The sequence below is a fragment of the Ruditapes philippinarum genome, unplaced genomic scaffold (assembly GCF_026571515.1).
Source record: "Ruditapes philippinarum isolate M1 unplaced genomic scaffold, ASM2657151v2 ctg4398_1_1_1_1, whole genome shotgun sequence".
Taxonomy (NCBI): Eukaryota; Metazoa; Mollusca; class Bivalvia; order Venerida; family Veneridae; genus Ruditapes; species Ruditapes philippinarum.
Window position 1 is genome coordinate 41,345 of NW_026860344.1, and position 27,665 is coordinate 69,009.

At 33.4% G+C, this 27,665-nt stretch overlaps 2 protein-coding genes across 2 annotated transcripts; one reads left to right on the plus strand and one right to left on the minus strand.

Annotated features, from left to right (window-relative positions):
* The first annotated feature begins 119 nt into the window (after nt 1-119).
* LOC132759709 (uncharacterized) lies at nt 120-12,028 on the plus strand. The gene is made up of 13 exons (XM_060751529.1): nt 120-235; nt 2,619-2,737; nt 3,163-3,307; nt 3,941-4,047; nt 4,595-4,692; nt 5,723-6,859; nt 7,264-7,367; nt 7,694-7,819; nt 8,117-8,208; nt 8,490-8,548; nt 9,134-9,194; nt 9,990-10,099; nt 11,569-12,028. Exons 1-13 carry the CDS (start codon nt 176-178, stop codon nt 11,622-11,624), a joined length of 2,274 nt encoding a protein of 757 aa, XP_060607512.1. The 5' UTR covers nt 120-175; the 3' UTR covers nt 11,625-12,028.
* Nucleotides 11,892-25,712, minus strand: LOC132759710 (nuclear pore complex protein Nup133-like; the record flags this gene model as incomplete). The annotated part of the gene is given in 13 exon segments (XM_060751530.1): nt 11,892-13,061; nt 13,512-13,597; nt 14,249-14,322; nt 15,117-15,197; nt 15,634-15,690; nt 16,167-16,228; nt 16,525-16,600; nt 18,481-18,540; nt 21,274-21,398; nt 23,551-23,590; nt 24,051-24,184; nt 24,962-25,175; nt 25,569-25,712. Coding segments are annotated over 13 exon segments (1,287 nt in total), but the record flags the coding sequence as incomplete, so codon positions are not given.
* Nucleotides 25,713-27,665: the final 1,953 nt, after the last annotated feature.

Consider the following 27,665-nt stretch of genomic DNA (forward strand, 5'->3'; position numbering starts at 1 on the left):
GCAGAATTGTAATCTACGCCGAAGAATTAAGGGGAGATCACTGTGTGGAGATTGATCGCCCGAGTGTTCTCAGCATTTGAAATATACGACGAAAATATTTAGTGGTTTATACCTATATGAAAAATGGTACGAATTTGCTTGAGTACGAATTATATTTGGTGCGATTTAATAAAAAATGTCTGAGCCAAAGAAGACGCAAGAACCAAGTTTGCTCAGCAAATTAATGAGGAGAGAGGTAACTGTTTTAAGAAGTGTATGCTGCATTTATTGTTTTTTTGTCTGCACGATCCATTTATTGGTAAAATATATGTAAAGTAAATTTATATTTGCATAAGCAAACAGCAATGTGAAATTATTTTTTGTGAACGAGTTGTCGTTCGTGGCTACTCTGTAGATATAATGGGTGATTATTTTTTAAATTTTAACTTCGCATGGTCAATTATTACTTTAATTATTTGCATTTTTTTAGTACATTGAAAATTATGACAAAACGTAAATTTGAAAGTGAAAAAAGTGTCCTAACAACTGTTTTTTCTCAAATTCAACAGTTCAAATGTCTATTGCCTATGTAACAGTATTGATAATTGAATGGTTCACTAATTATAGGAGCTTTTGTGTAAGCTGCCAGATAGCTCAGTCGGTAGAGCCGCAGTACAGTTTTCCAAGGGTCCTTGGTTAGTGTCCCTGTTAGTCCAACTAATTGTACTGCGCGACGAGATATTGTGCTATTTTCGTGTCTGGGCAATATCTCGCCTCTAAAAGCGAGATTCTGCCCCAGAACGAAAATATCTCAGAATCAAGCTTTGGCACGTCAATATATTTTGACTAGTGTCCCTGTCAGGTTGCATATTTTCACACACTTTGACACTACTCAGTGTTTTTTTTTCACTTTTGGGGGAAGGGGGTCGGTGCCCTTTGGAGGGGGAAAATGCAATAGGAGGGGGATTTTTATACGGATCTAAAATATTGACACATCACATGTTCAACTTGTTGGGACACAGGGAGAGGCTACCCTTACCTACATGGGAATGATTTGTAAACAACCTTGCTTAACAGTAAGTCTTACAGGCATAAAACTAAACATTTTTTGGCAGTTAGTTGAAAAAATTAATATTCATTGCAGGCAAATTCTGGCTGCCATATTATAGGGGGGAATTTCGGCTTTAAGTGGGGGGGGGAAACATACTGTTTTGAGGGGGAATCGGGAATGGGGCCGAATTTCGCCGAATATTTTGGTGAAAAAAAGAACACTGCTACTGGTTGGGGACCACCAACTGGACACTTTTTGAACATTTTTTCATACAGATTTCATAATTTTAAAGCTAGAGATCTGAAAATTTGACACAGTACAGCTAGGTTCTTCTCCTAACTGACCAACTAGTTTGTCTATTTCTAATTATGTTGACATCTGAGGCATGTGAAGGCGTGTATCAAAATTATCTAAATTGTCCACACTACAATTATGAATACCATGTGTCCTGACAGATATGTTCATGATGCTGATTTAATTCAATAAAAGCTTCAAAATGGTGTTTTAATTTTTTATTTTTAACATGATATAAAATATTTCAGCAGCAAATACTGAAGTTTTGGATATTCTATTATTTGATCTGCAAATGATTATACTTATAGCTAGTATAGGCGGTCAGGCATTGCACTATTGACATCCAAATTTTCAATGTCAACATTCTTGAAAAAGACATTAAAATATTACTGTTTACAAAATTGAAATAAATTTGATTACTTAATTATAGAACAAACATGCAGTTATTATTGATATAAAAGCAACTGATAGATTAACAACCACTGAACAAATAAAAAACTAAATCGGGCATTTTTTGGGCTGTACGGGTTTGGTGGTTGTCCAGTTTTGGTGGTCTCCAACCAGTATGCTTAGCAATACTTATATATTATATATCTTACAACCCATTACTGCGCTAGCCTGTTACTTGAGACACAAATGTGCCACATGATATTATAAACATAACACTAGATTGACCAAAATTTTACCTTGATCATTAAATCTAAACATCTATAACCATACATACAACATGTACATATACTATAACATTAAGATGCAATATGTATAATAAGTAAATTAAAGAAACAAATGTCATGAATGATATTCTTTCTAATATTACATTTTTTTGGAAAAATTAAGTACTGTGGTATCGAGGACACCATTCTACATGATAATGTTCTTGTCAATTATATACACAAGTTACACCTTCAATCTCAAAGATTAGTTGGGGCTTTGGCTTGGATTTTCAAACCCCATAAAACTTCCCTGCAGATAGTAAAATCCCTGCTGAAAGTCCAACACTGCAATTTGGACATATCACAAGCCATGTTGGTGCCGATTCAAATTCACCCCCTTAGACCTCATCCTGGCTGTGCAGAGACTGATGAAAAGTAAAAATTTGGATCAATTCAAAGTTTTCAGGGGTTTTTTTGTTGACATTTTGTAACTTTTACCCATGTAATTGTCTCGTGCATCAATGCCATTTCCATCGTCCAACGAACTAGTTTCTATGTTGCTGAAAAGAACAAAGATGCTGTTTCAATGCCCTTGTGTTGTTAGAATATGTGAGATTAAAAATTATGTTGGTATATTTCAGACTTATGGCTCAGATCAATGTCATAGAAAGGCAAGACCACAAAGGTTGTTCAAAAAGATTCCAAAAAGGCTTTGTTTCAGGTTGTCTGGACTGGTCTCACAGTCTGTCTTAGAGGAAGGGTATGTATATTTTATTAACTGTATTATTCATACATGAAAACAGCTATAAAAGAATTATATTGACCAAAGAGGTCTTGATTACTAAAATTAAGGGTAAAGTTTTGTATTACAAAATTCTTTGCTTGTAGAAAAGCAGGGCTCACCACCATGGTCGCCATTTGCGATCATTTTACAAAATTGGTGATTATTTTTCATTTTTGCTGCAGAAGTGGCGATTATTAATTAATTTATTAAGTCCAGTAGTGTTTATCTCTGTCACTTAGGACCCTGTAGTTTCTAACTTTCTTGGTACATTTAGTTACATGCTTTGATATTGACTTAAATCTAATAATAACATAAATCTAAGTTTATTTAATTAAAGAATGAAAAAATAAAATTTCAAGACATGGATAAAAAATAAAGAAAAATGTTGTTTATAATTTCAGACATGTTTTTCTTGGATTTACAAAGTGTGGACAGTTTGTTGTATCATATACATGTCAAATGGATGCAGAAGAGCAAAGTGGTTTGCCATTCTACATGTACAAATTACAATGGTGGTGGTTTGTCCCAAGTAAACCACTAGTAAAGGTAATTTATAAAGTTTATATCGCTTTCCTTCATACATTAATACAGTCATTATTGACTAAACCTTGCCCTGTAGAAATTTAAGTAATGGAGTCAGTGGACTAACCCTGCTTTAGATTTGAGTGGAAAATTGTGCATTTGAGGGATTTAAGTACATGTATAAAATACGTGTACATCAGACTTTGGTCTGGTCAGACAGTACAGATAGCTTTATGCTGGCTTGCATGGACCAGTAATTTTTTCTGCTATGTATAGTAAATATGATAATTAAATGAATTAAAAAAAGTTAAAAAAAATACTTAAGCCTTTTATTTCAAATGCTTATACCTATTGACTTGTCAACAATTTGATCCAGATGAATTTGAATTTGATACATTATCTACTCTATGGCATACACTTGATGTACAATATTGAAACCCTGGTTGACTTGAGACTGATTTGTTAACAAAGTTATTCTCATTCTTTTTAAATTTCCATCTTTAATGCTTCAGCTGTCTCTCTCAAACTCTGTTGTCTAGTGGATGTGTCAAAGTTGATTTTTACCTCTTTCTTACTGTTGATATATGTATAGTAAACTACAGGTTTGCTTACCTTGACCAAATTTAGATTGAATGCTTATATGGTTCTTGTATTCAGGTGTCAGAGGTCCAATTGTTTGGTGAGCAAGACATCTTACAGGATTTATATATATTGTTTTGTGAGTGGCCGGAAGACCACTCTATGGCACTAGTGTTTGGGCACAGGTAAACTAATATTATACACTACTTGCCTTCTTAATTTTTTACCTGCTTTCTGCTAGCTTGCATTTTGTCATATCTGTACCTTTAATTACTTTCACTCTTTCCCTCCTGCTGAACACTTACAATGGAATTGTTCTGCTTTGGAAAGTATTTGATTTTGTTATAGTGACATTGTTTAATTGTTAATCAACTCTACAATGTTTGATTTACTTTCATGTGAGAAAGCTTTCCAGCTAGCTTATAGAACATTGGTGGTTCTACTCAGGTGCCTGAAATAATGCACAGAAAGGCACTTGAGGTCTTCCTCAACCATTAAAGCTGGAAAGTTGCTGCACTGATTTCTACTGTGTTTGTGACCCCCCCCCCCCCACCCCAACCCACCAAATAAACAACAAAAAACAAATTGTTTAAGTATGATAACTTTATTGTACATAAAAATTTATTATATATGGCAATTATGTCTGGAAAGATTAATCATTTAGTACAAAAGATAAAAGATGTTGATGGATATGGTTATGCTGGAATGGATTATTATGTTTTATATTTTCAGTTTACCAAGCAGGGACCAAGAAAGTTGTCAGTGTTATCTGACATTAACATCATTTCCACCTCTCACACCATGTAAACCATGCAAGGAATTGCAATCTGGTAAGTGAAGTTTGTTTCAAGTTTCTGAAACACATCAGTGCAGTTTAATTCAAAAGTTCAACCTATCACTCATTAGGGTGAAAAGATACTGGCCTATGTATTGTTGAATGTAAAACTGATAAGGAACCCCACTTGTGTCTAAAGCCAGAAAACGTAAAACTTGAAAATCATGAACGATATGAAAAAAAGAAAAAAAAAGTAATACAGTGTTCGAAATTAGCAGTAGTCCTATAGCCCCTGACTACAAAATTTCTCCTCGGGCTACCAACTTTTCAAAGTAACAAGCCCGGCCAGGCTACTGTATTTTCAGAGGCAATATACATGTAAACTACTGTTTTAAACAAATGAATCAAGCTAGTGAAATGTCTTTTGGGCTTGTGAATATTCTAATCTGGTAGTCCGACCAGCCTAGTGGTTTCAAATCCGAATTTCTTACACTGGTAATATACCCAGAATAAATTGAAAATGAATATTTAGTAGGATTCAGGCCTTAAAAAGCCCTTGAAAAGTGCTTGAATTTAGTTGACAGATTCCTGTTTGAACCCTGCTTTTCATTTTAGTTTATTTTGCCAATAAAAATGATTATTCTGAGAAAACAATGATATTGAAATTAAGCAAATAGTGTAAACATCTAGAAAAACAACTTATTCCTTACATGTCAAAATAATTTCAGATGAGTCTCTTTTACTTTGTATTTGAACTACATCACACTATATTCTTTTAAAAATATGTCAGATGGTGGGTCTTTATTGATTGTGGTTGCTATATCAAGTTTTGCTAGTTATGTTGATTTTTTTTCACAAGAAGAATCTGGATAAATCACAGAAAGTTGATGGTTCTGGATTTATGATGTCTTTTTCCAAAGGCAATAAATAATGTTAAATAATTTAGCTGTGTTGTTCTGACTTGCAACGTAATAAGTATAAAGCAGATCTGTTTCAGGTTTGGTTTCATATTTCACTTACAATTTAGATGTTATTAAGCTGATGTTGTGGTAAACGGTTTGAATTTACATGTTGTTTTTTTTCAGGACCAGATGACAACACGATGTGTCTGAAGCACAGTTTCTGTTTTCACACAAAATACGAGCTTACACCACCATTTCCTGTCTTCACACCAAGAGTTCAGTTAAAATACGACGGTCAAGTCATTCTGAACACTGGAGATTCAATTGTTGCCCTCCACATAGACATGGACGGTATTGAAATCAACCCAAAGAGGTCAATTAATGAAAGTCCTTTAGTATTCAAAGCAAAGGAGAATGTAAACAGTGAAAAGAACAAGGAGATGGTGTGTACGTCTCCTGAACCGAATAAAGAATTTATTTGGAATGCTGGTGCTTTTTACACTTCTGTGCCTTTGAGTTTTGATGGTTGTGCTCAAGAGAAGCAGTTTAATGCTACAAATATGAAAAGTGAAGTCAGTAATGCAGCAGGAGGCGAAACCGTCTTCGGAGTTTGCCGGGAATCTCAGAAAGAAAATACATCGAGCAGCAAGACTGATATGACTGGTAGGCTGGATCGTCTCAAATGTCCCAAGTCGCCAAAAAATATGTTGTCTCAAAATCAAAGAAGTCCTATTCATCCGAGTGACAAATGGTTCGAGTGTCAAACACTGCCTAAACCTACCTCACCTTCACAAAATGTTCCATCCCAGTCAACTAGTCGTCGTGTACGTGCTGGCACCAGCACCACAGACATACATATGTCAAAAGACTTGTACAATTTTGACTCGGATGATAGTGAAGATAACAGCTATAGTTTTATGTGTCCCAGCGTGCCAAAAGTAGCTGTGAAAACTAAAAGTACAGGTGGAGCGGAGGTACTTTCTCATCCCCATAATCTTGTGATATCACCAAGTGTTCATTTACAACGACAGTTTGCATTTAGTGGAAACAAAGCTAGTCCATTACTCAATAATAGTCAAGCACTGAACTGCCCCATCAATAACGAAAGTCCGAGACAAACTTTAGAGTATGTTTTAGCCGCTCGTGGAATTCAGAGATCATTTTTCTCTCCAAGCAACAGTGAGAATAGTTTCGGAGGCACAAGTAGTAGTGCTGATAGTGTCATTGTTCAAATAAATGATGCAAGAACTGTAACTCATTCCTGGAGAAAATTTTCATATCATGGTGATACAGCTGTTGACTCAACACTTGTTATAGAAGGTAGGTCTGGCATATTCTTGTGTTTATCACCATCTTGAACATATCTTTATTTAGGAACAGTTTATGTATATGTTTTAATTGAAACTACATTCTTTTTTTCTTATGTACAATAACATGTATATTTCTTTCCATTGTATATAACTTTTTTTGAACTAAAATCATTCTCCAAATATTTTTGGTAGTTAATGGTTGTTAAAATACAATATATTTTAAGTTAAAAAGAATATACTTTATGTTTGTACATATTTTGGAAGATTTTTATTTTTGAGTATGGAATTTAATTAAAGTTATATTGAAGACAATACTTCACTTTGTAATAATATCAGATTTTTTTTTTGGTTCTGTTGATTAAATGTTGAAGTTGTTAATGAACAAATAAAGATGTCAATATTAAATTCTTTCAGATGATTTTGACTTGACATATAGGAGTGTTTTACCTGCAGAGATTCGGGGTACAAAAAATCGGAAATTAGCACTTAGTCTTGATCCTTGTAATGATGGAAATAAGGTAAGTTATTAAACTATTTACTTACTTATATTGTAAGAATAGTCTTTAATTTATGCACACAATTCTTTCACGTTATATGCATAATGTTCAGCGATGTAACCAATGGCTTTTAGCTCCTGAAATCACAAGCTAACAACTTTAAGATCCACAGTTTGCTTCTGTTACCACATTTAATACCTACCCGGACCATACTTGCCTCATTTCACAATATTCTCTACCACTTTAAAAAAGCACCGATTGACACTTTCTCAAAAAATTTCAGAAGAAAAAAATACTCTTCATAAATACAAGGGTACCATTATGTTTTTTTTTTGTTTTTTTTTCAGGAACAAATATGTGTAAAGCAAATGACATTTGACATAGAACACTACATGGAGGAAGCAATAAGAGGAACGGCCAAATGGTCAGACAGATATATAGCATTTACCAACTATGATCTTCAAATACTTGATGTAAGATCAAATTGCCTTAATTCTTACCATTCTGGAACCAAATGTTATGAGTGATAAGCTAGTGTGCAGTCAGACCAGGCTATATACGTTTGGAATATAACATTAAAATTTTCATCTAATATTGATTATTCTCAAAATTTATAATGGACAGTCCCAAAAATGAAAGCTGGTCAAGTCATGTTAAGATACTCAATTGGCTCAGCTTTAATCTTGAGAAATCTTGCAGTATTAATATTATTGATATCATGCAATTTATTTTGCCTTTGAAATAAACAGGCATTTTGTGGTTTTTTCCAGGTAAACACCGATAGACCTGAAGTTTTAGCAAAGGTTTTTGCTTTGATTTCTGCAAAGGAAGACAACAAACAGAAGAAGTTCTACAGGAAAAGGTACCATACATGTATTTGTCTTCTTTGAAAATAGTTTCAACATGTCTTAAATTAATACATTGCTTTGCTGCAATATGAGATAAATTGCATGTAGGTTTTAGTTCGGAATTCCAAGTGGTAAACATGAAGTTTCAACCATTGACTGACAATTGGATTTAAATAAATGTGTAATGTGTTTATGTTCATTTTTTGATGCATAATTGAATTTTTTTAGTCCTGAGTTAGTAGAAGGGTAAAAGGTTGAGTATGTTTTCTAAAGAAATTGTTGTATTATATTTTAGTAAAGGACAAGAGAAGATGTATCAGACCAGTTTTATATTTGAAGTAAATGTTCAGTCAGGTAAGATGTTATTTAAAACAGTGTCCGATTTTAATTATCAACAGTCAGAAAATTAGACAGACAGCATATATTTTGAATGAAGAATTCGAAATCATTTAGGCTTATGGAAATATAAGTAATTAGCGCTTTCCATCAGTATAAAGCCAGGTTATCCTGCACATCTGTGTAATTTGATCAGGTTCTATACTGTGGGCTAACTGTAAGGTTTCATCTTGATATCCCTAAAATTGATAATGGACAGTCCCAAAACGTCAAATTAAGAAATTCAGTAAATTAAGGTTTAAAGTTAAATTGTATGGTATCTGTGCTGTAACAAGCATACTAACTTTCTGAAAAGGTGCAAACAGAGTCAAGAAATTATATACTAATTGGTTGCTGGTATAGATGGTATTAATTGGCTGGTAACTGTGGTAACAAGGCTGTTACATCATTCAAAGCATACAACTGGTTCTATAAATATAGCTGACATTTCCATCACTGTTGTAAACACTAGAGAATTTTGTCTTTTATGCAAAAAGTAGTTCCTCTAGCCTGTGTGAATTGCACTAATGCATTAATAATGACAAAAGTGTCTTTCAATTTCAGGTGCTTATGAAACACTGTTGATAGATGATCTAAAGGAAATGGATGAAAAATATCTACGCAAGTGAGTGATACATGTATATACTGTAGTACTAATGATTGTGTTTGATGCTTAAATTTAGTTGACCCTAACTCTGTAGAAATTTTGGTATGAACTTACTCTGCCTTAATTTTAGAACAGTCTATTAGTAGTTTCAAGGACATTGTATCAAAATATAAAATAATAGAGAAGGCACAAGTATTTGGTCAAATGTACATGCTTGGATGTTTTTTATATTGATAGCTCAAGTCTGTTATTTTTTTTAAGCATTCAAAGAATTATTATGTGATATATTTTTCTACTCTGCTCTTCAAGTCTTTCTTTTATACAAGTGTAATGTGCTGCTGTGAATTTGTACCTGTCACCTATTGGGTGATTCTTAATCATATACAAAAATTGAACAGTCACTGCATAGATAAAAAGGCACTGTTGACAGTCACACAGACATGTCCTGTTTGCTGCAAATGCTCTTGAAATTTATTTATTTTAACTCTGATCTATTTTATTGTACAAATCTTAATCATTCATTCTGTGCATAAATGTTTTTTGTTGTAACAGGCCTTTTTAGTTTGACTTTTTAAAGAATAACACGAGCTATTGTATTGACGTCACACTTTGGTTAAGGTTTTGTATGCAAGTTGGTATCTCAAACACCACTGAAGGGAATTGGTTGAAAATTCACAAACTTATTCTCTACGATTTATTCTCTAACACGACAAGCATTATGCCCCCTTTTCTTATTGTCAAGCACTGAGAATAGTCTGGCGTTTTGTCTTGCGGACAGTTCTTGTTTATAAATTAAATTATTCCTTCTTGTAGTAAGGAGTGGAAGCCAGGATTTGAGGAGTGTGCATTGTTAAGGCGGCATGGATATATTCCACAGTCTTCAAGAAGTGTACATGTTCTTTCCAACGAGTCTGTGTTCAAAGGTAGGTCTTACCATTATGTATATATTTTTTTGAAAATTTGGATGATCAACTTCTGTAGATGACAACTAGACATCATTTCTTATTATTGTATTATTTCAACTCTAAACTAGACCTATCACTGAAGGTGATCAATACCCCCACCAACAACTTTGACTTTTGAAAAATTAGTGGTCTGAAGAAAAATTTAAACTCAATCTACAGTAAATAAAGTATCAACAGCACTGTGTACAAAGAATTATTTCAATTTATTGCAATCCCAACCAGGATCTTGATATAAGCTTGCTATACACCAAGTTTGATTACAATATCTCATTCCTAACCCTAGTAATTGTCCGGAAACCATTTTTTCATTTTTAGTAACCATGACCTTGACCCCAGGGGATCCAAGTGCACTACCAAGGGCGGTCTTCATGTTAGCTTGCTAAACACCAAGTTTGATTACAATATCTCATTCCTAACTCTAGTTATTGTCCGGAAACCATTTTTCTATTTTTAGAAACGGTTATCTCTACTCTAGTTATTGTCCGGAAACCATTTTTCTATTTTTAGAAACGGTGACCTTGACCTTGGCCTGAGGGGGGCCAAATGCAATACCAACCGGGTCTCCACATAAGCTTGCTATACACCAAGTTTGATTCCAATATCTCATTCCTAACTAGTAATTGTCCGGAAACCATTTTCCTATTTTTAGTAACTGTGATCATGACCATGACCCAAGAGGGCCCAAATGCAATACCATTCGCTGTCTTCATGTAAGCTTGCTATACACCAAGTTTGATTACAATATCTCATTCCTAACTAGTTATTTTCCGGAAACCATTTTTCTATTTTTAGTAGCGGTGACCTTGACTCCAGGGGGTCTAGATGCAATACCAACCAGGGTATTCATGTAAGCTTGCTATATACCAAGTTTAATTACAATATCTCATTCCTAGCTTTAGTTATTGTCCGGAAACCATTTTTCTATGTTTAGTAACAGTGACCTTGACCCCAGATGCAATACCAACCGGGGTATTCATGTAAGCTATCTATATACCAAGTTTGATTACAACATCTCATTCCTAACTTTAGTTATTGTCCGGAAACCATTTTTCTATTTTTAGTAACGGTGACCTTGACCCCAGGGGGTCCAAATGCAATACCAACCGGAGGTTTCCACATAAGGTTGCTATATACCAAGTTTGATTACAATACCTCACTCCAAACTTTAGTTATCGTCCGGAAACCATGATGTGGACCGACCGACCGACAAGCTGACTCTTATATACCCCCCCTAAACTTCGTTTGTGGGGGTATTATAACTCGAGGAACAAAATTAATTTTTACACCATGACTTTTATTTGAAAATTTTAGCTACTTGTTGGAGCATTTTGTCTTAAAAATGTGATTTAGAGTAATTGAGATGAAAGTACAGATTTGCTTAAAAGTTTTAATGATAGTTAACATTTTTTTTTTTTCTTTTCTTTTAGGTAAATCATTACAGATGATTCTTTTTCCTGAGCAGTACACAGCAATTATCCTGTAGAAATAGGGACAGCCATTATCCTGTAGAAATATGAACAGAAATGTTACTGTGAAAATGTTAACGGCAAATATACTGTAGAAATATGGACAGCCATTATTCTGTACAAATATGAACAGAAATTTTACTGTAGAAATGTAATCAGCAAGCAATAGTCCTCAAGAAATATGAACGGTAATAATGAAGAAATTTTGGCATGAATTTCATGTACAGATGAATGGAAAGTTGTCAGCCAAAACTGCCTGTTCTTTAAAGAAATAAGAAAAATCATAAACTTTAGCTTCATTTATAGCTGAATCCAATTTATTGTTGTGTTGGTCGTAATTCTTGATATAGTGCGACAATTTTAAAAGTTGTAATTTTTAGTGACTTGTGTAAAAAACTATTTAATAAAACGAAGAAATCGCTGCAAGTCTTTTAATACATTGTCTTACACAACCTAGCAAGCATTCAATGTCTACAAATGACATTTATCGCAGTTAAAAAAATGCACAATTGTTCCATTAACTTGTTCATGCCACCATTATGGTAACATACAAATTGGTACATTTGTGCAAGTCTGAGAAGACTCAAATCCTGGTGGCTGCTTTGATTTAAATGTTTTTTATATTAAATCCCTTATACTATGATTGCTCAGTTCCAAACTAATGCATAGCAATGCATATGTTATCTCTACAACAAATGCACAATAAAATTTAATATTACAATATCCTCCAAAGTCACAAAATTTATTTCATTGATCCAATTAAAAAACATATTTCAAATTAATGTACAGACTGTATATCATTAATTCCTGTGTGTAGTTAATGCTCTATGGCACAACTGTCATTAAGTACTATGTACTTTTTATATTTTCCACTTACTCAGAAACAACGATTGTTTCAAATGTCCTTTACTTACAGAACATCTTAATAAGACTGATGTAAGTAGCTTCCAGTCAACTGGTTCTTTTACAATAAATAAATAAACTGCTAAGAATTACACAGAAGAATCTACCACACTTTATAAAAGTCTTATAAACTAATTTAATTTTGTACTGTGTGCAATTAAAGTTGATTTAGTAGTTGAACAGTGATTGGAGATTGTTAACATATTTGCCTACACGCTGGGTCAAAGTAACATGAAACAAATATGGTGGTTTCAACAAAAACAGTGTCACTAACGTAACAAATATCTTTAAACAACACTGCTAGATTCTAAGTAGAACAAGTAGCTATTGAACGTCCTTTTAGCAACGACCATTTCCATCCATATTCTTTCAAAGCAAGATCAAACTTGTATCTATGGTAAAAGTTATTGCAAGTTCTTATGTGTAATTGTTTGCCATCTCGTACACAGCACCAAGTAGGAACTGTAATTGTTTATCTGTAGATACTGGAGATAGTGTGTCACATGTGAGCATTGATTGGAAGTCTGGTAGAAGAGATGAAGGTTCGCAACCTGAAATAACAAAAATAATTTAATTTAATCTCCCTTAACCTGTTTTTATGTAATGAACTTCGGTATCAATACACAAAATTTGAGCTACCATTAATATAGAGCCTGGTCAGACTACTTGAATGTGCAGTCTGGCCTGGCTCTATACTGGTGGCAGAGGCTAAATACTTTAAAGATGGTTAGCTGTATGGGTACAAACCCTGTTACTGGGAGAGAAAGCTGTTGTTTCCTTTAGCAAGAAACTTTAAACTCATTGCTTAGAACTTGCTGGTTCCAGGAACAGATTCTAGTGTATGTCTATAAGCTGAAAACAATATTTTAAATATATGCGCTTTTTGTTGTGTGTTTTTTTTTTAAATGTTAACACTGAACATAAAACATAGATTCACATTTATCCATTCTAACGTATTTAACAATACATGTTAATACAATAATTTAGAACAAGAGTATTACCATCTGTTACAGCAAGTTCAATTGTCTTGAAGAATATTGTATCTCTTATACTGTCTATAGGATCACCTGTCGCAGTGTGTGTCCATCTGTAATACATGATAATAACTTCAGATCATGTCCATTCATATTTCCAATAAAAGTATTTGTTGTGTTTAAGTCAATCTGACATTAAGAAGGCCATAAACTGACTTTCAAGCTATATTAATGGTGGAAAACCTCGGGTTCTCTTCTATGCTTTATTCAGGCATGAGGTGGCACATGACTAGAACTACCAACTCTCTGTAAGCTAGCTGAATAGTTTCCCCATAATAAAGAATCAAGTCCCTGATGGAAATTATGCTAGAAGTTTAATCCTTGCAACACATACAGATTAGCAAGCCCCTAAATACATGCTCATATTTTTATGAAAGTCCGAGTTCTAGCTATCATAACCTTTGTCTAGTATATACATAAAATAATTTAAACAAGTCTTATGCACTAGAAATCCACAATCCAATATGTAAAACCATGCAAAAATAGCTCTTGTTTTGCAAGTGTAACTTAGATTGGGAATTATTTCAGAGTATTTATTATTTTTCTTTCTTTTTATATCTTTTCTGGAATTCTTATTTGGACGATTATAATAACTGGCAGTGTGCAACTCCAAAATAAATTATTTTAATGAAAACAACTACATAAATATCTATCTACTTAAACAAATTGCTGTTAAGTATATAAACAATAATGATTGTACTTACATTGCTTTGTCTCTAAGAATAGCTTTACACCATATACTTATTCTAATAGTTTCATAGTCAATGGCTGGATCATCCTGTAAGAAAGGTAATGAACTTAAATAGGGATGGTAACAAGGGGCAAAACTGACAAGTTATCTCTAGATTAGTTTATACAAATTTATTTTAGTTCGATTGTGTTGGAAGCTATAAATAAGCTTATTGAAACACTCCTGAAACCAACCAGTACTAAGCAATGAATGTAAAGTTTCTTGCTCAAGGAAACAACGGCTTGCCCCTTGACAGGGTTGAACCCACGTGGTCAGCAATCCTTAGATTACTAGTCCAACGCGTTGACCACTCGGCCACACCGCCATATATCTCTAGATTAAAATATGTAACAATGCTTGCCCCTCTGAAATTTTACTAAAATGTTTTTTAAGACAATGGGGCTTCAACTTTTACTGAATTGTTTGTTTTCATGCTTCTATATATTTATATTTTACAAAATATATCAACTATGAGAATTTTTTTTTCCAAATACATAAAGTAAGTCATTTTAATGTAAACCTTACATTTTAATAGTAATTATTGTGCAACATCATGTATTGAGGAGCAAATATTTGCTGAATATTTAATGTCTAAACTAACAAGTGGCAGCCTAGCCAAGTGGTTAACATGTCAGACTAATAATGTAAAGGCTGCTGGCCACATGATACAAACCCGTGTCAGGGGCAAGCTGTTGCTTCCTTGAGCAAGAAACTTAACACTCATTGCTAATCATTGGTTGGTTCAAGGTGTTTCAATAAGCTGATAGCTACCGACGCAATCAAACTGAAATGAATCATCTATAATCTTGACTAACAGAACAGGCTAGAGAAAATATACTGACTTGATTGAGAAACTGCAAGAGATCAAGGGCTTTCTTGAAGTCATATTCTGTTGCTGAAGTGTTTTCGTCACAGATGTATAACTGAAGGATTAAAATAAATTGTTCAACTGTTGGTTTTAATGCTACCAGCCATGCCATAGCTTGAAATATTACTAAGAAAGAACGGACAGGCCCAATTTCATAGTAGGTCATGTCCCTTGCACAAAATTAACACTGCAAGGTTTAAATTCAAAAATACTAACAAAGCATTCTACACTTTGAAAAAAAAAACAACATTAAATTATACATTTTGCATCTTAACTAATTAATTTTCAACCTATAATGTACAATATTTAAATAATACTACAGAGGGAAGTTATTTATCTTAACACACATGTACACAATGATGTGCTTCTACAAACATTCTTTCAAGGTTAGTAAATTCTTTGTGTATCTGCATGAGAATAAAATCTCACTTTAAAAAGAGCAAGATAATCTAATTTGTCATTTTTACATCATAACATCAAACACAACATACCTGTAATAACTCTAATGGAGTTAAAACTTTCATATGATCAGCATCAACATTCATTGTCTACAAAAAACAATACATATAAGCATGAAAAATCCTTTCTTACAAAATTAAGCATATGTTTTCTATGCTGGTTGGTTCGAGAGTGTTTAATGAGTTTATTTTTTTGGTAAGGTATTACATTGTACCAACACAGTATAGTACATAAGGCGACTTTCCAGCTTTACTGGTAGAGCAAAGACCTTGGGTGCCTTTCTGTGCTTTATTTTAGGCATGAATGTGCATCTGAGTAGAAACAACAATGTTCTGTAAGCTAGCTTCCTCACATGAAATTTTTTTTCAAGTCCTTGTTGGGATTCAAACCCCAAGTGGTGAGGGGCAAGTGGTTAACATTAGGCATACACACACATCTTGTGTTTTGTTGACATACAGTGATCCCTAAGCCTCATTAATCATAGAATTGAGAAACCATTATTTTGTCTATAAAATTAAACAAAGTGTGAATTTAAGTGTGTTTCTGTCAAGAGTAGAGGTATTACCTGTAATAACTCTGTAGGAAGTAACTCTTGATTTAATATCAGTTCTTGTTCATCATCTATATCTGAAAATGACAATAATAACACACATTTTTATCAACAATATTTCTCTTCAATTTAGTTTCTTTTATCCAACACAACCTAATTTTAAATTTTCCAAATCATTCTTATCCAATAGAGAGCTATAAAATCTTTTGCATTACCTTAAAACATGAAGAAAAAAAAAAGATTAAGTCACAGATACACAGCATCTCAGTTCAAATGTCAAAAAAGAGAAGAAGAATAAAGAACAAAAAAGTTGTACTTATACTTCACATTTTAGGGCAACTGGTTTAAAATTCTAAAAGACAAAGACATTTACCACTTATATTAGTTTTAAGCTGCTCGTCTGCATCACCATGAGCCAACGCTGCAAGCTTAGCAAGACTTAACAGGGTCTGAAATATTAAAGGAACAATAAACAAACTTTACAGATAAAAGTTAAAGCTGCATGCCTCCAGATGATCCAAAATATTTCAAGACAATCAAACTTGGGAAAATTGTTCCAAGATTTTAAAAAAAAAGTCCCAAGATTCAAGTTAATGAAATTTTCATGTTATGTGCAATTATTAACTGATTTTGCAGTGATTCACCATATTGCTACTGCGTGACAAACACAGTAAGGGCTATTTTTGTATATTTTGACCAATTTTTGGTAACTTATGTGCACTGGAAGTGCCGTTTGTAAAGTGTTAATTACTTTTTTCCACTTCACAATATTATAGTTATAAATAAATTTTTATATGAATTAGCATGAATCTGGAGGCATGCTGCTTTAAAAATGTAAATACAGTAAGTCATTTAATTATCATCATCAAACATTGAACTATCATAGTTCTACAACTTCCATAATCATTCACATATTATGCAGTTTCTGTTATTTTTTTCAGTATATTATAAACATTTCTCTGCCAGCCCTACTTTAATTTGTATTTTACAGTATAACAATGGCAGAGATCTCTGTGGAGCATTTATCTCTTAACAACAAAAGTAATAGTGAACCTTTACAATAAATTCAAAACAAGAGCTGTCACAGGAGACAGCGAAGCTCGACTAATAAAATACTGGACGCAGTAAGGAGGACAAAACTATGAAAGAAAAATCAATTATGTATAATTATGTATTGAGTTATAGTAAAAAAAAAATTGTTAACATAAATTCCAAGATCAAGGGGAATAATTCTAGAAATAGTCACACTAGAGTTATGAACCTTGTCACACAACATGTGTGTAATGATAAGAAATATATATTTGAAGTTTGAAGTAGATACCTTAAAAAGTAAATAAGTTATAATATTTCTTAAAGAAAATCCTAAGTTAAATCTTTAAATATTGCTTCAAGAATTATGAACATTGTCACATAAAATGTAATTGATGATAAAGAATAAGTATTTGAAGTTTGAGGTAGATACAAATGTACCTTTAAATCTAAAAAAGTTATAGTAAAAAATAATATTTTTTAAGAAAAATTCTAAGTTCAAGGGGAGATAAATCTGAAAATATTGGTGCTAGAGTTATGAACCTTGTCACATAAGATGGGGATGATGACAAGGTACATATATTTGAAGTATGAGGTTGATCCTTTAACAAATAAAGAAGTAACAGTAAAAAATAGTATTTTTTTGAGGAAAATTCTAAGTTCAAGGGGAGATAAATCTGAAAGTATTGGTGCTAGAGTTATGAACCTTGTCACATAAGATGGGGATGATGATAAGATACATATATTTGAAGTATGAGGTTGATCCCTTAACAAATAAAGAAGTAACAGTAAAAAATAGTATTTTTTGAGGAAAATTCTAAGTTCAAGGGGAGATAAATCTGAAAATATTGGTGCTAGAGTTAAGAACCTTGTCACATAAGATGTGGTTGATGATAAGGAACATATATTTGAAGTTTGAAGTTGATACCTTAAGAAATGACAAAGTTATAGTGAAAAATATTTTACTGCACCAAAACTTTAATCTGAAATCTGGACGCGGATGCCGACGCCGGGGCGAGTAGGACAGCTCTCCATATACTTCGTATAGTCGAGCTAATAATCTAGAGCTACATCACTCAACAGCAATCATTTTTTTTGGTCTCCTATCGAGTGTTGCACTGCATATGTTGTACTGTACATGTTATGTTCAATAATTATCACCCAAATAACACCTGCTGAAAACTGACAAATACTTCCCTATATTGATCAAAAAATTCCATCAGATAAAAACAAAAATCCATAGTTGTGAAAAACTATGATTTGAACTGTGAAAGCTATTGATTTCTCAATAAAGAATTACCTTCTTTTTAGCTAGATATTCTTCTTCATTCCTACCAAGATTTAATAATGTATTGTGAGCCTGAAAAAATAAAAACATAAACATGTTATATACTGCTTAATTAATTCCACGTCCTTAGTATGTGTACCTTTACAGCTTTCTTTCATTTCATAGGACAACTTTACATCATGATTGTAGAATTACTTCTGTGTTAAACAAGAACGTGTTTGTTAAACACAAATGACCCCGGCTCAGATTTTTGTCAGTAGCAATATTTCAAAAAAAAGTTTACCCATTCACTCAGTCATGGACAGAAAAATTGCCAAAAAATTGTAAACACAAGTTATATAGCTTGACAAAGTCATGGCATTTTGTAATTGTGAAAAATATAAGTTGCCAAGTCATTGCTCTGACTTGTGAAGTTGAAAAATATTCAACTTCATGCAAGTTATCTTCCTACCAAATATGAAATACATCTGTCATTTAATAAAGGCTGTATGGGCAAAAGTGTAAAAATCTATTTTGAGCACTGGTGACCTTGACCAAACTGACCCCTAACTCTATCCCAAAGAAGAATACCATGTAAGTTATCTACCTACCAAATATGAAATACATGTCAATAAATAACATTGGTGACCTTGACATTGGTAACATTAACCTTGACCCAAATGACCCCTTACTACACCCAAAGAAGGAGGACCTCCCATGGCATGTTTGTATTAAACTAAGACATCAACTAAAAAATAAAGGCTGTATGAGCAAAAATGTTTTTATTTATTTTTTAAACCAGTGACCTTGACCCTAGAGACTGCTTACTCCACAAAAATTATTATTATAGGACCAACAAAGGTATCCACCTACTAAATATGAAAGATATCATTAAAGAAATTAAGCAATTAGGAGAAATTTAAGATAAATACAACTTGCCGAAATAGGTTAACCAGACAAGGTCCTATTTTCAAAGTGAAACAAGCAATTATCATAGTATTGCAAGCAATCCATAAGTCCCCTACCGGTTAGAACCCCATCAACATTCTGAAGGGCCATTGGCCATTCACTAATGTTTCAATTTTTCTCTATTTTAAGTAAATTTGTTGGAAAAGTTCTTTAAAAGTGATCACAGGAAACAGTTTTTATGAACAGACAGACAGACGGACTGAAGGACACTCTAAAGTTAATATTTGAAACATCCCTGTTACCAAAATATAACATTTTTAAAAGCAAAATTCTTAAAGAGGAGATAACTCTTGAATTAAAGATGCAATTTCATAAAAATGTTCAGCTCTTTTTGACTAATCACAAATATTGTTATATTTGCCATGTTTTAAGCCTATTTGTTGCCAAGGCAACCAATATTTTTTCAAAATAGGAAGAAAAGATAAGACATGCATAATCTCCAGACTGCCATCTACCCATATGTCAAGTTTCATAAAAATATTTCCAGTACTTTTTGAGTTATCACTTGATTTAGTTTATGTGTTAAATTTGCCATATTTTCAGTCTATGTGTTGCCATAGCAACCAGAATTTTCAACATAGGAAGAACAGAAAAAGACGTGCATAATCTCCAGACTGCCATCTACCCATATTACAAGTTTCATAAAAATATTTCCCTTACTTTTTGCGTTAACACTGGATCCAGTTTATGTGTAAAATTTGCCATATTTTCAGTCTATTTGTTGCCATAGCAACCAGAATTTTCAACATAGGAAGAAAAGAAAAAGACATGCATAATCTCCAGACTGCCATCTACCCATATTTCAAGTTTCATAAAAATATTTCCAGTACTTTTTGGGTTATCACTGGATCCAGTTTATGTGTAAAATTTGCCATATTTTCAGCCTATTTGTTGCCATAGCAACCAGAATTTTCAACATAGGAAGAAAAGAAAAGACATGCATAATCTCCATACTGCCATCTATCCATATATCAAGTTTCATAAAAATACTTTCAGTACTTTTCAAGTTATCGGGGGATCCAGTTTTGTGGACGGACGTTCTAACAGGAGAGTAATTATGTGGCTATCTATTGTTCTCTCTATTGTTCTTTTTAGCCACACAAAAGAAAATAGCCACATAAAAGCATTACGGAATGAATGACATCAAAGAGAAAGAACAGTTACCTATTGTCCCTCTAGCCACATAATTACTGTCCTGTGAGTGCGGACTGACAGACAGACGGACGGACAGACGGACGGAGGGTAAACCTAAAGTCCCCTCAGGTAAACCGGTAGGGGACTAAAAAGGGAAATAACTGGGAAATAGGGATGACACAGTTATATTACTTGGCAATATCATGTACTTTGTATTGATAAGTAAGTGTGGAAATTATAAAGCCATTAGTATAGATAGAACTTAAGATATTTCCAACTTGCCGTTTTAGGTTAACCATTATTCATTTTCTAAGTGCTGAAAAGGGCAATAACTTGGTAAATATGAAAGCCAGAGTTATGTAACTTGCCCAGATCATGTACTTTGTATTGATTAGTAAGTGTGTAAACTTAGAAGCCATTGGTACAGGTAGAACTTAAGAAAAATCCAACTTGCCGTTCTAGGTTAACCTTGTATGGACGGACAGACAGACGGTTCAATTACTATATGCCTGGGGGCATAAAAAATGTTTATCTAGAAAAAAATTAAAGAAAATGACACATTTCACAGAAATAAATGGAGAATTCAAAAATAAATTGAACTACTAATATTTTCCTTGTTTATCTACAACGCTTGTGCACATATATATTCAATAACTTAATATTATCTTTGACTCTATAAACACATACAGAAAACAAGATAATTCAATGCAATGAATTACATACTGATAAAAAATCTTTACACTCGATGTCATGTAACCATTTAAGATAGCCAAATTCGTCTTTTTGAAGAAAACTATTTAGCTGTGTTTGCTGGGGTGTTGGTAAAGATAAAAGTCGCCCTTGTTTCCCTGAAAGAATAAGAAACGAAATGTAACAACATATCCAGAAAGGTAAATCACTTAAGCATTTATGCCTTAAAAAATCTCAGCCAATTTCCCTTCGTAGACAAATCTTGTCAGCATTTACCCTCTACTCAACTAATCCAAGTACCAGACTAACTGGACTTGGGATGATCTAATTTTCCCCTAAGTTTTTAATTATTTTTTTTATAGGTCTCATGACAACTTTCAAGCTTTATTGGTGGAGTAAGACCTCAGGTGCCCTTCTGTACATTATTCCAGGCACAAATGGGTACCTTAGTAGAACCACCAATGTGGCTACGATTATCTATACCACTAGCCCACAAATATTTATCTCCCATTCTAATGTAATACATTAAGAACATCAACTTCATATGAGATAGATCGGTACACAGATACGTACACTGAGCTTTTATTTGATTTAACCACTAACATTGAAGCATGTTCTTTAGTTAACAAATATATTGTGGTGAAATTCTTTCTGTAATCCAATAATCTGATAATTTAAATTAGAAAGATCAGGGTCATGCTGACATCTTCATGTATGCATTATTCATTTACAGATTTAAAGATTGAAATATTCAATTTGAGTGGAGAAGTACAAGTACTCAGTATTGTCAGATTGCAAGGATGTGCAGACTGGCCTGGTTATATACTGGTGGCATAAACAATTAATTATTGTTGCTAAAATTCTAAGGCTTTTACATTATCAGATAGATACAAAAAAAACTTACTATCGTGTAAAAAACATCTTAAAAACAATCTTTAATATAATATTTATTTAAGTTGTTTTTAGCCAAAATCATCTTTCCTGTTTTGGCACCATATTACATAAATTGTATTGGTGTGCCGTAAAATGAAACAAAACAAACTAGAACTGCCACTGTCATGGCGTGAATACCCCCGCCTACCACTTTGTCAGAATCAACACTGGCCATTTAGAGCCCAAGGACAACCTCCCTGCAAAATCTGAGGTTACTAAGCCAGTGCATTGCTAAGTTATGTATTCTACATGCTTCAAATGTCAAAATCAATACACTGCAGACAGGCATTCTTAAGCATTTGAGCAGACAAGCTTATTATAGTAAAATCCATGTGACCTTGACCTTTGACACAGTCACCTTAAAAATCAAAAGGAGTCATCTACTAGTAATAAATAACCTCAATACCAAATATGAAGACTGTTGACCATAGCCTTCTTAAGCAATTGAGTGGACAAGCTTTTTTTAGTCAAGGCCCCTGTGACCTTGACCTTTGACCTCAAAATCAATAGGGGTCATGTACTAATCATGACTAACCTCCATGCCAAATATGAAGACTGTGGGTCAAAGGATTCTTAAGTTATTGGGCGGACAAGCTTTTTGAAGTCAAGGCCCCTGTGACCTTGACCTTTGACCTCAAAATCAATAGGGGTCATGTATTAATCATGACTAACCTCCATGCCAAATAAGAAGAATGTGAGTCAAAGGATTCTTAAGTTATTGGGCGGACAAGCTTTTTGAAGTCAAGGCCCCTGTGACCTTTGACCTGGTGACCACAAAATCAATAGGGATCATCTACTAATCATGACTAACCTCCATGCCAAATATGAAGACTGTGGGTCAAAGGATTCTTAAGTTATTGGGCGGACAAGCTTTTTGAAGTCAAGGCCCCTGTGACCTTGACCTTTGACCTGATGACCTCAAAATCAATAGGGGTCATCTACTAATCATGACTAACCTCCATGCCAAATATGAAGACTGTGGGTCATAGGATATTTAAGTTATTGGGCGGACAAGCTTTTTGAAGTCAAGGCCCCTGTGACCTTGACCTTTGACCTCAAAATCAATAGGGGTCATGTATGCTAATTATGACTAACCTCCATGCCAATTATGAAGACTGTGGGTCAAAGGATTCTTAAGTTATTTGGCAGACAAGAAAAAAAACGACGGACGCCAGACGGACAAGCTGATTCCAGTATACCCCCCTTACAACTTTGTTGTGCGGGGGTATAAAAACTGTCCATGTACAACATGTATGAAGAGACAAGTGTACTTAAAAGGTTTTGATATAGATATACCTACAAAAATTACCCCTTAGAACTGAATTTATTGAAGTGCGATATTTGAAATAGTAAAATATAATGAACCTAAATAATTACCTTCTTTCATGTACCATGAGAAGAGGAAATCTGAGAAACCCTGAAACAAAAATAAACAAGAGGTAGATAAATGGTACTCAGTAATGTAGTCATATAACATATGACAGATTATCAATTTTGTAGTGATACGATTTTACCACTACCTTGCTAAATTTGTGTAATAAAAGGTTTCATGCTTTGAAGTCAAACCTGTTAATTAGAAACATTACTGTGACTTGTAAACCCTTACCCTACAGAAAACTGTGAAGTTAACTTCATGAATTCAGACTTGTCCATTGTCACTTCGTATGTTTCAATAATATTGCCGAACTAGAATATAGAACTGTCTCAGTGTGTGTAGATGTACAGGTTTACCTGGGGATATACTGGTGCCATGAAAAAGTTATTATAACTGTTAGCAAGCTTAAAATTTAAAGCCAACTGCTTTATCAAATTTGGCCTATAAGTTACGGTTGCCCATATTTTATGTCAATATCAACCAATGACCACTATAATCTTACTTTGTCAGCAAACTGTTGCTGGTATCTTTGTATCCTTTCCTGGTTTCCGGTCTCCTCACATATTCTTATCAACATCTCAAAGTCACAGTATTTCTCTGCCAGGGAACCAGCCCTCTCATACTGTTTATGTTCCACTGAAAAATGAAGTTTATTTAGGACATGTAGATCAGATATTTCATTTGTGACGCATCTTGACATAACAAACTTAATCAAGATAGGATTTACGATTTCAAATGCTTTCAGTCTAGCAAAAATCTAAGGGATTTAGATATAGAATTTATTTCCAGATTTCTACAGTTCAGTAATGGTAATGTCCATCATGTCATCTTACTGCTAAATCAGACAAGTACACAAAATAACTGATCAATATTTGTTCCTCTAACATGTAATTAAATTATGCATATATCAATTATTGCTCATAACATTTTATCTCTATCTCTGATAACATTTTGCCTGATTATCATATAAGATTTTAATTACTAATAGGATTTTACCCCAATCATTTACAAAATATTTAACTCATTCAGCTATATTTTAGATTTTTTTATCATATATAAGATTTTGTTTCAATTGATTTCCTAAAATTGAATTATGTATATATCAATTATTGCTCAAGATTCAATGGCTTATAAGATATCCCTTAATCATATATGACATTTTACCTCATTAGCTTATAAGATTTTACCCCAATTGCTCATAAGATTTTGCCCAAATTGCTGGCTTACAGATTTTACCCAAATTGCTGGCCGTAAGATTTAACCCCCAATTGCTTCAACAACTTATAACAATCATTTGCAAGTGTTTGCCGCAAACTGATATTGTTTCTCAACAAACCCTATATATCTTAGTATTATAGCAAAAACACGACAGACTGACATAATTGGACACTGGTAAAATTATAATATACTTACAGAAAGGACCAATCAGATTATGTCTCTCTTGTCTATATTGTTCCTCAACCTGCATTGTGTATTCTACCATATCTTCATTGTTACATATTGAGGCTATCTGACTGTTGTAACCATCTAGAATATTGTCAGCTAATGCTATCATATGCTGAAACAGCTGTTCACGTGTTTCTAAATCTCTAACCTCTGGTATGGCTGAGTCTAATGTCAACATGAACTGAAAATTATGTAATATCAATCAATTTTTTTGTTGTTGTTGGGTTTTTCTGTCGCACTAACAAAGTTGTGATTCTTTGGCCACTTTCTAGCTTTTCTGGTGGAGCAAGACCTCAGGTGCCTCTCTTTGTATTATTTCAGGCATACGTAGGCACCCCAAGTAGAGCCATCAACATTTGATAAGCTGGCAGGGTCTGGCAAGATTTTAACCCACAGCGGTTATAATAAATCAATACAACCCATTTGAACAATATGATAGAATTAATACTGGTACTTTCAATGGCAGGGAAGTGCAGCAAGATGCATTATTAAATGTGGATGCTACCATGAAGTAAATTGTTTGTTTGGATTTGGTTTATTCACTAAGAGTTCTGTTGTTAGAAAGTGATCGTACCTGTTTATGAATAAGTGTTCTGACCCCAGATGTTCCAGACGTGGATGTCCACGGCATAAATTCCGGTGTACGCGTAAGTTCCATTCCGGTTCCATATGATAATGCTTTACTCTGACGGTAATCTATGGCTGCATGCAACATTCCCTGAAATATTGAAATGTTTGGAAATCAATAGAAATTTGCAGAAGTAGAGAGCAAAAGGCAGAATAAAAAAAATTCATTATCATAAAAAAGTTGCAAGTCTAAAAATAATTCATATTCAAATGGTTCTAGATCCTACTTACTAACCATAATGCCTTGCACCCCATAAATCTGTAGTTTCACGATTTAAATTTAAATAAAACAAGACTGCCTGTCAGAATAATCATGAAGTTTATATGTAGATATGTATCTTACAACGAGTTAATATTTCCCTACAGTGATATATTGTTGTAGATGAAACAACGAGTTAATATTTCTTTACAGTGATACATTGTTTTTAGTAGAGTGTAAATATCATGTTTAAACCAGTCGCTGTATGTATACATGTTTAAAGGTCAGATCGTTTAGCTAGCAAATATGCGCGTTTAGAGAGAGATTTTATATCAGTTAGGAGACACACGCTTATAGTGTGAGGGGTTATTTTTTTATTGGGAAGAGAATTTTGTTGTTTTGAAGAGAATTTTGTTGTTTTGAAGTCAGTTTTGTTGGTTTGTTGAAGTGGTTGAATATAATTGTGGTGATCATAATTGATCAGGGTTTATTGGTTGTAATTAGTTGTTTTGGTTGTTGAGTTATATCTGTTTGTGAAGATATAATTGGTTGATATTGGTTGAATGTTTGGTATTATATCAAGATTATATTAGTTGCTGCTTTGTTTTGAGGATATATGTAAATATTGGGTGCTTTAGTTTAAGTTGTTTTCTGATGCTGATTGAGTGAAGTTAATATTGTTGGATGAATGTTTGTGGTTTATACCGTATCTTAGAGTTGTAAAAATATTCATTTTTTGTGTTCTTCATTTTGTGGTGATTTTATTGTTGTTTGATCATAAGTTGTTTAGAGCTTGGGCTCGCCAGGTGTCTTGTTTCGTGTAAAAGACGTATACGTGAAAAGATATTTCATATAAGTGGCTGATAAATGATGTGTGTTTGTTTTGGGTGTAAATAATGATCAGAGTTCTTTGTTTTGGGTGTAAATAATAATCAGAGTTTATTGTTTACATGTATATATTGATTTGAAATAGAAAAGATAAAAATACCTAAAAAAATAGTGTTAACTAAACAATTACATGCTAGTTTTCCAACTGAGAATATTTCACTTTTATGTCAGGCGGTGCTGCCCAGCCTCCATATCTTGGAAATTGGTTCTAGTATTTATTACTAAATCTTTTCTTAGATTAAATAACATCAAGGCAGACATTTCTCCTGACAATTTGGGGGCTCGTCCGGGATATTCTCTTTAAGTTGGAATCTTTTCTGGCAAAATATTGTTTGTTAAACTTTGATAAAAATTTTGTTAAACTTTAAATCATTTACGATCTGTTGGTAAAATGTAGCAGTGTAAAATGCTGTTAGGCAAAAATCGATAAATCTGTTGTAGTGTTATACAAGTAAACTCTCTGTACAATAGAGTTTAAGTAGAGAGTTATATGTATAGAAGCGGTGACGGGCTGTGTTTAAAGTTTATTTATACTGAAGAAGTTATTACATTTTAGCAGGAGAGCACCCTTTGTTGAATACTGTTTATACGGTGATAGAATTAAATGGTTTTTGGGAGACATTTGTTTCGATAGTTTGAATCATTGTGTTAAAAGGTTTATATCGATGATAAAGATATAACTTATAATTTGTTGAGGTTATAAACATCAGTAGTTGATTAAAGTTTATAACCGATGTTCAGTGGGTGATTTATTCATAAAAGTGTATGTAATAGTTGAATAGATAGTTTTTGCTGCCGGTGCTCAGTTGGTTGTTTTCTTAAAGTTTACATAGTTGTTAAACACTGCAGGAAGATTATTATCGGTCCCCTGGTTGTTACTGTTGATACAAGTTCATTGCCGGTGCCCAGGTAGGTGCCACTGTCAATAGAGATTAGATTTGGAAAATAACGATTGTC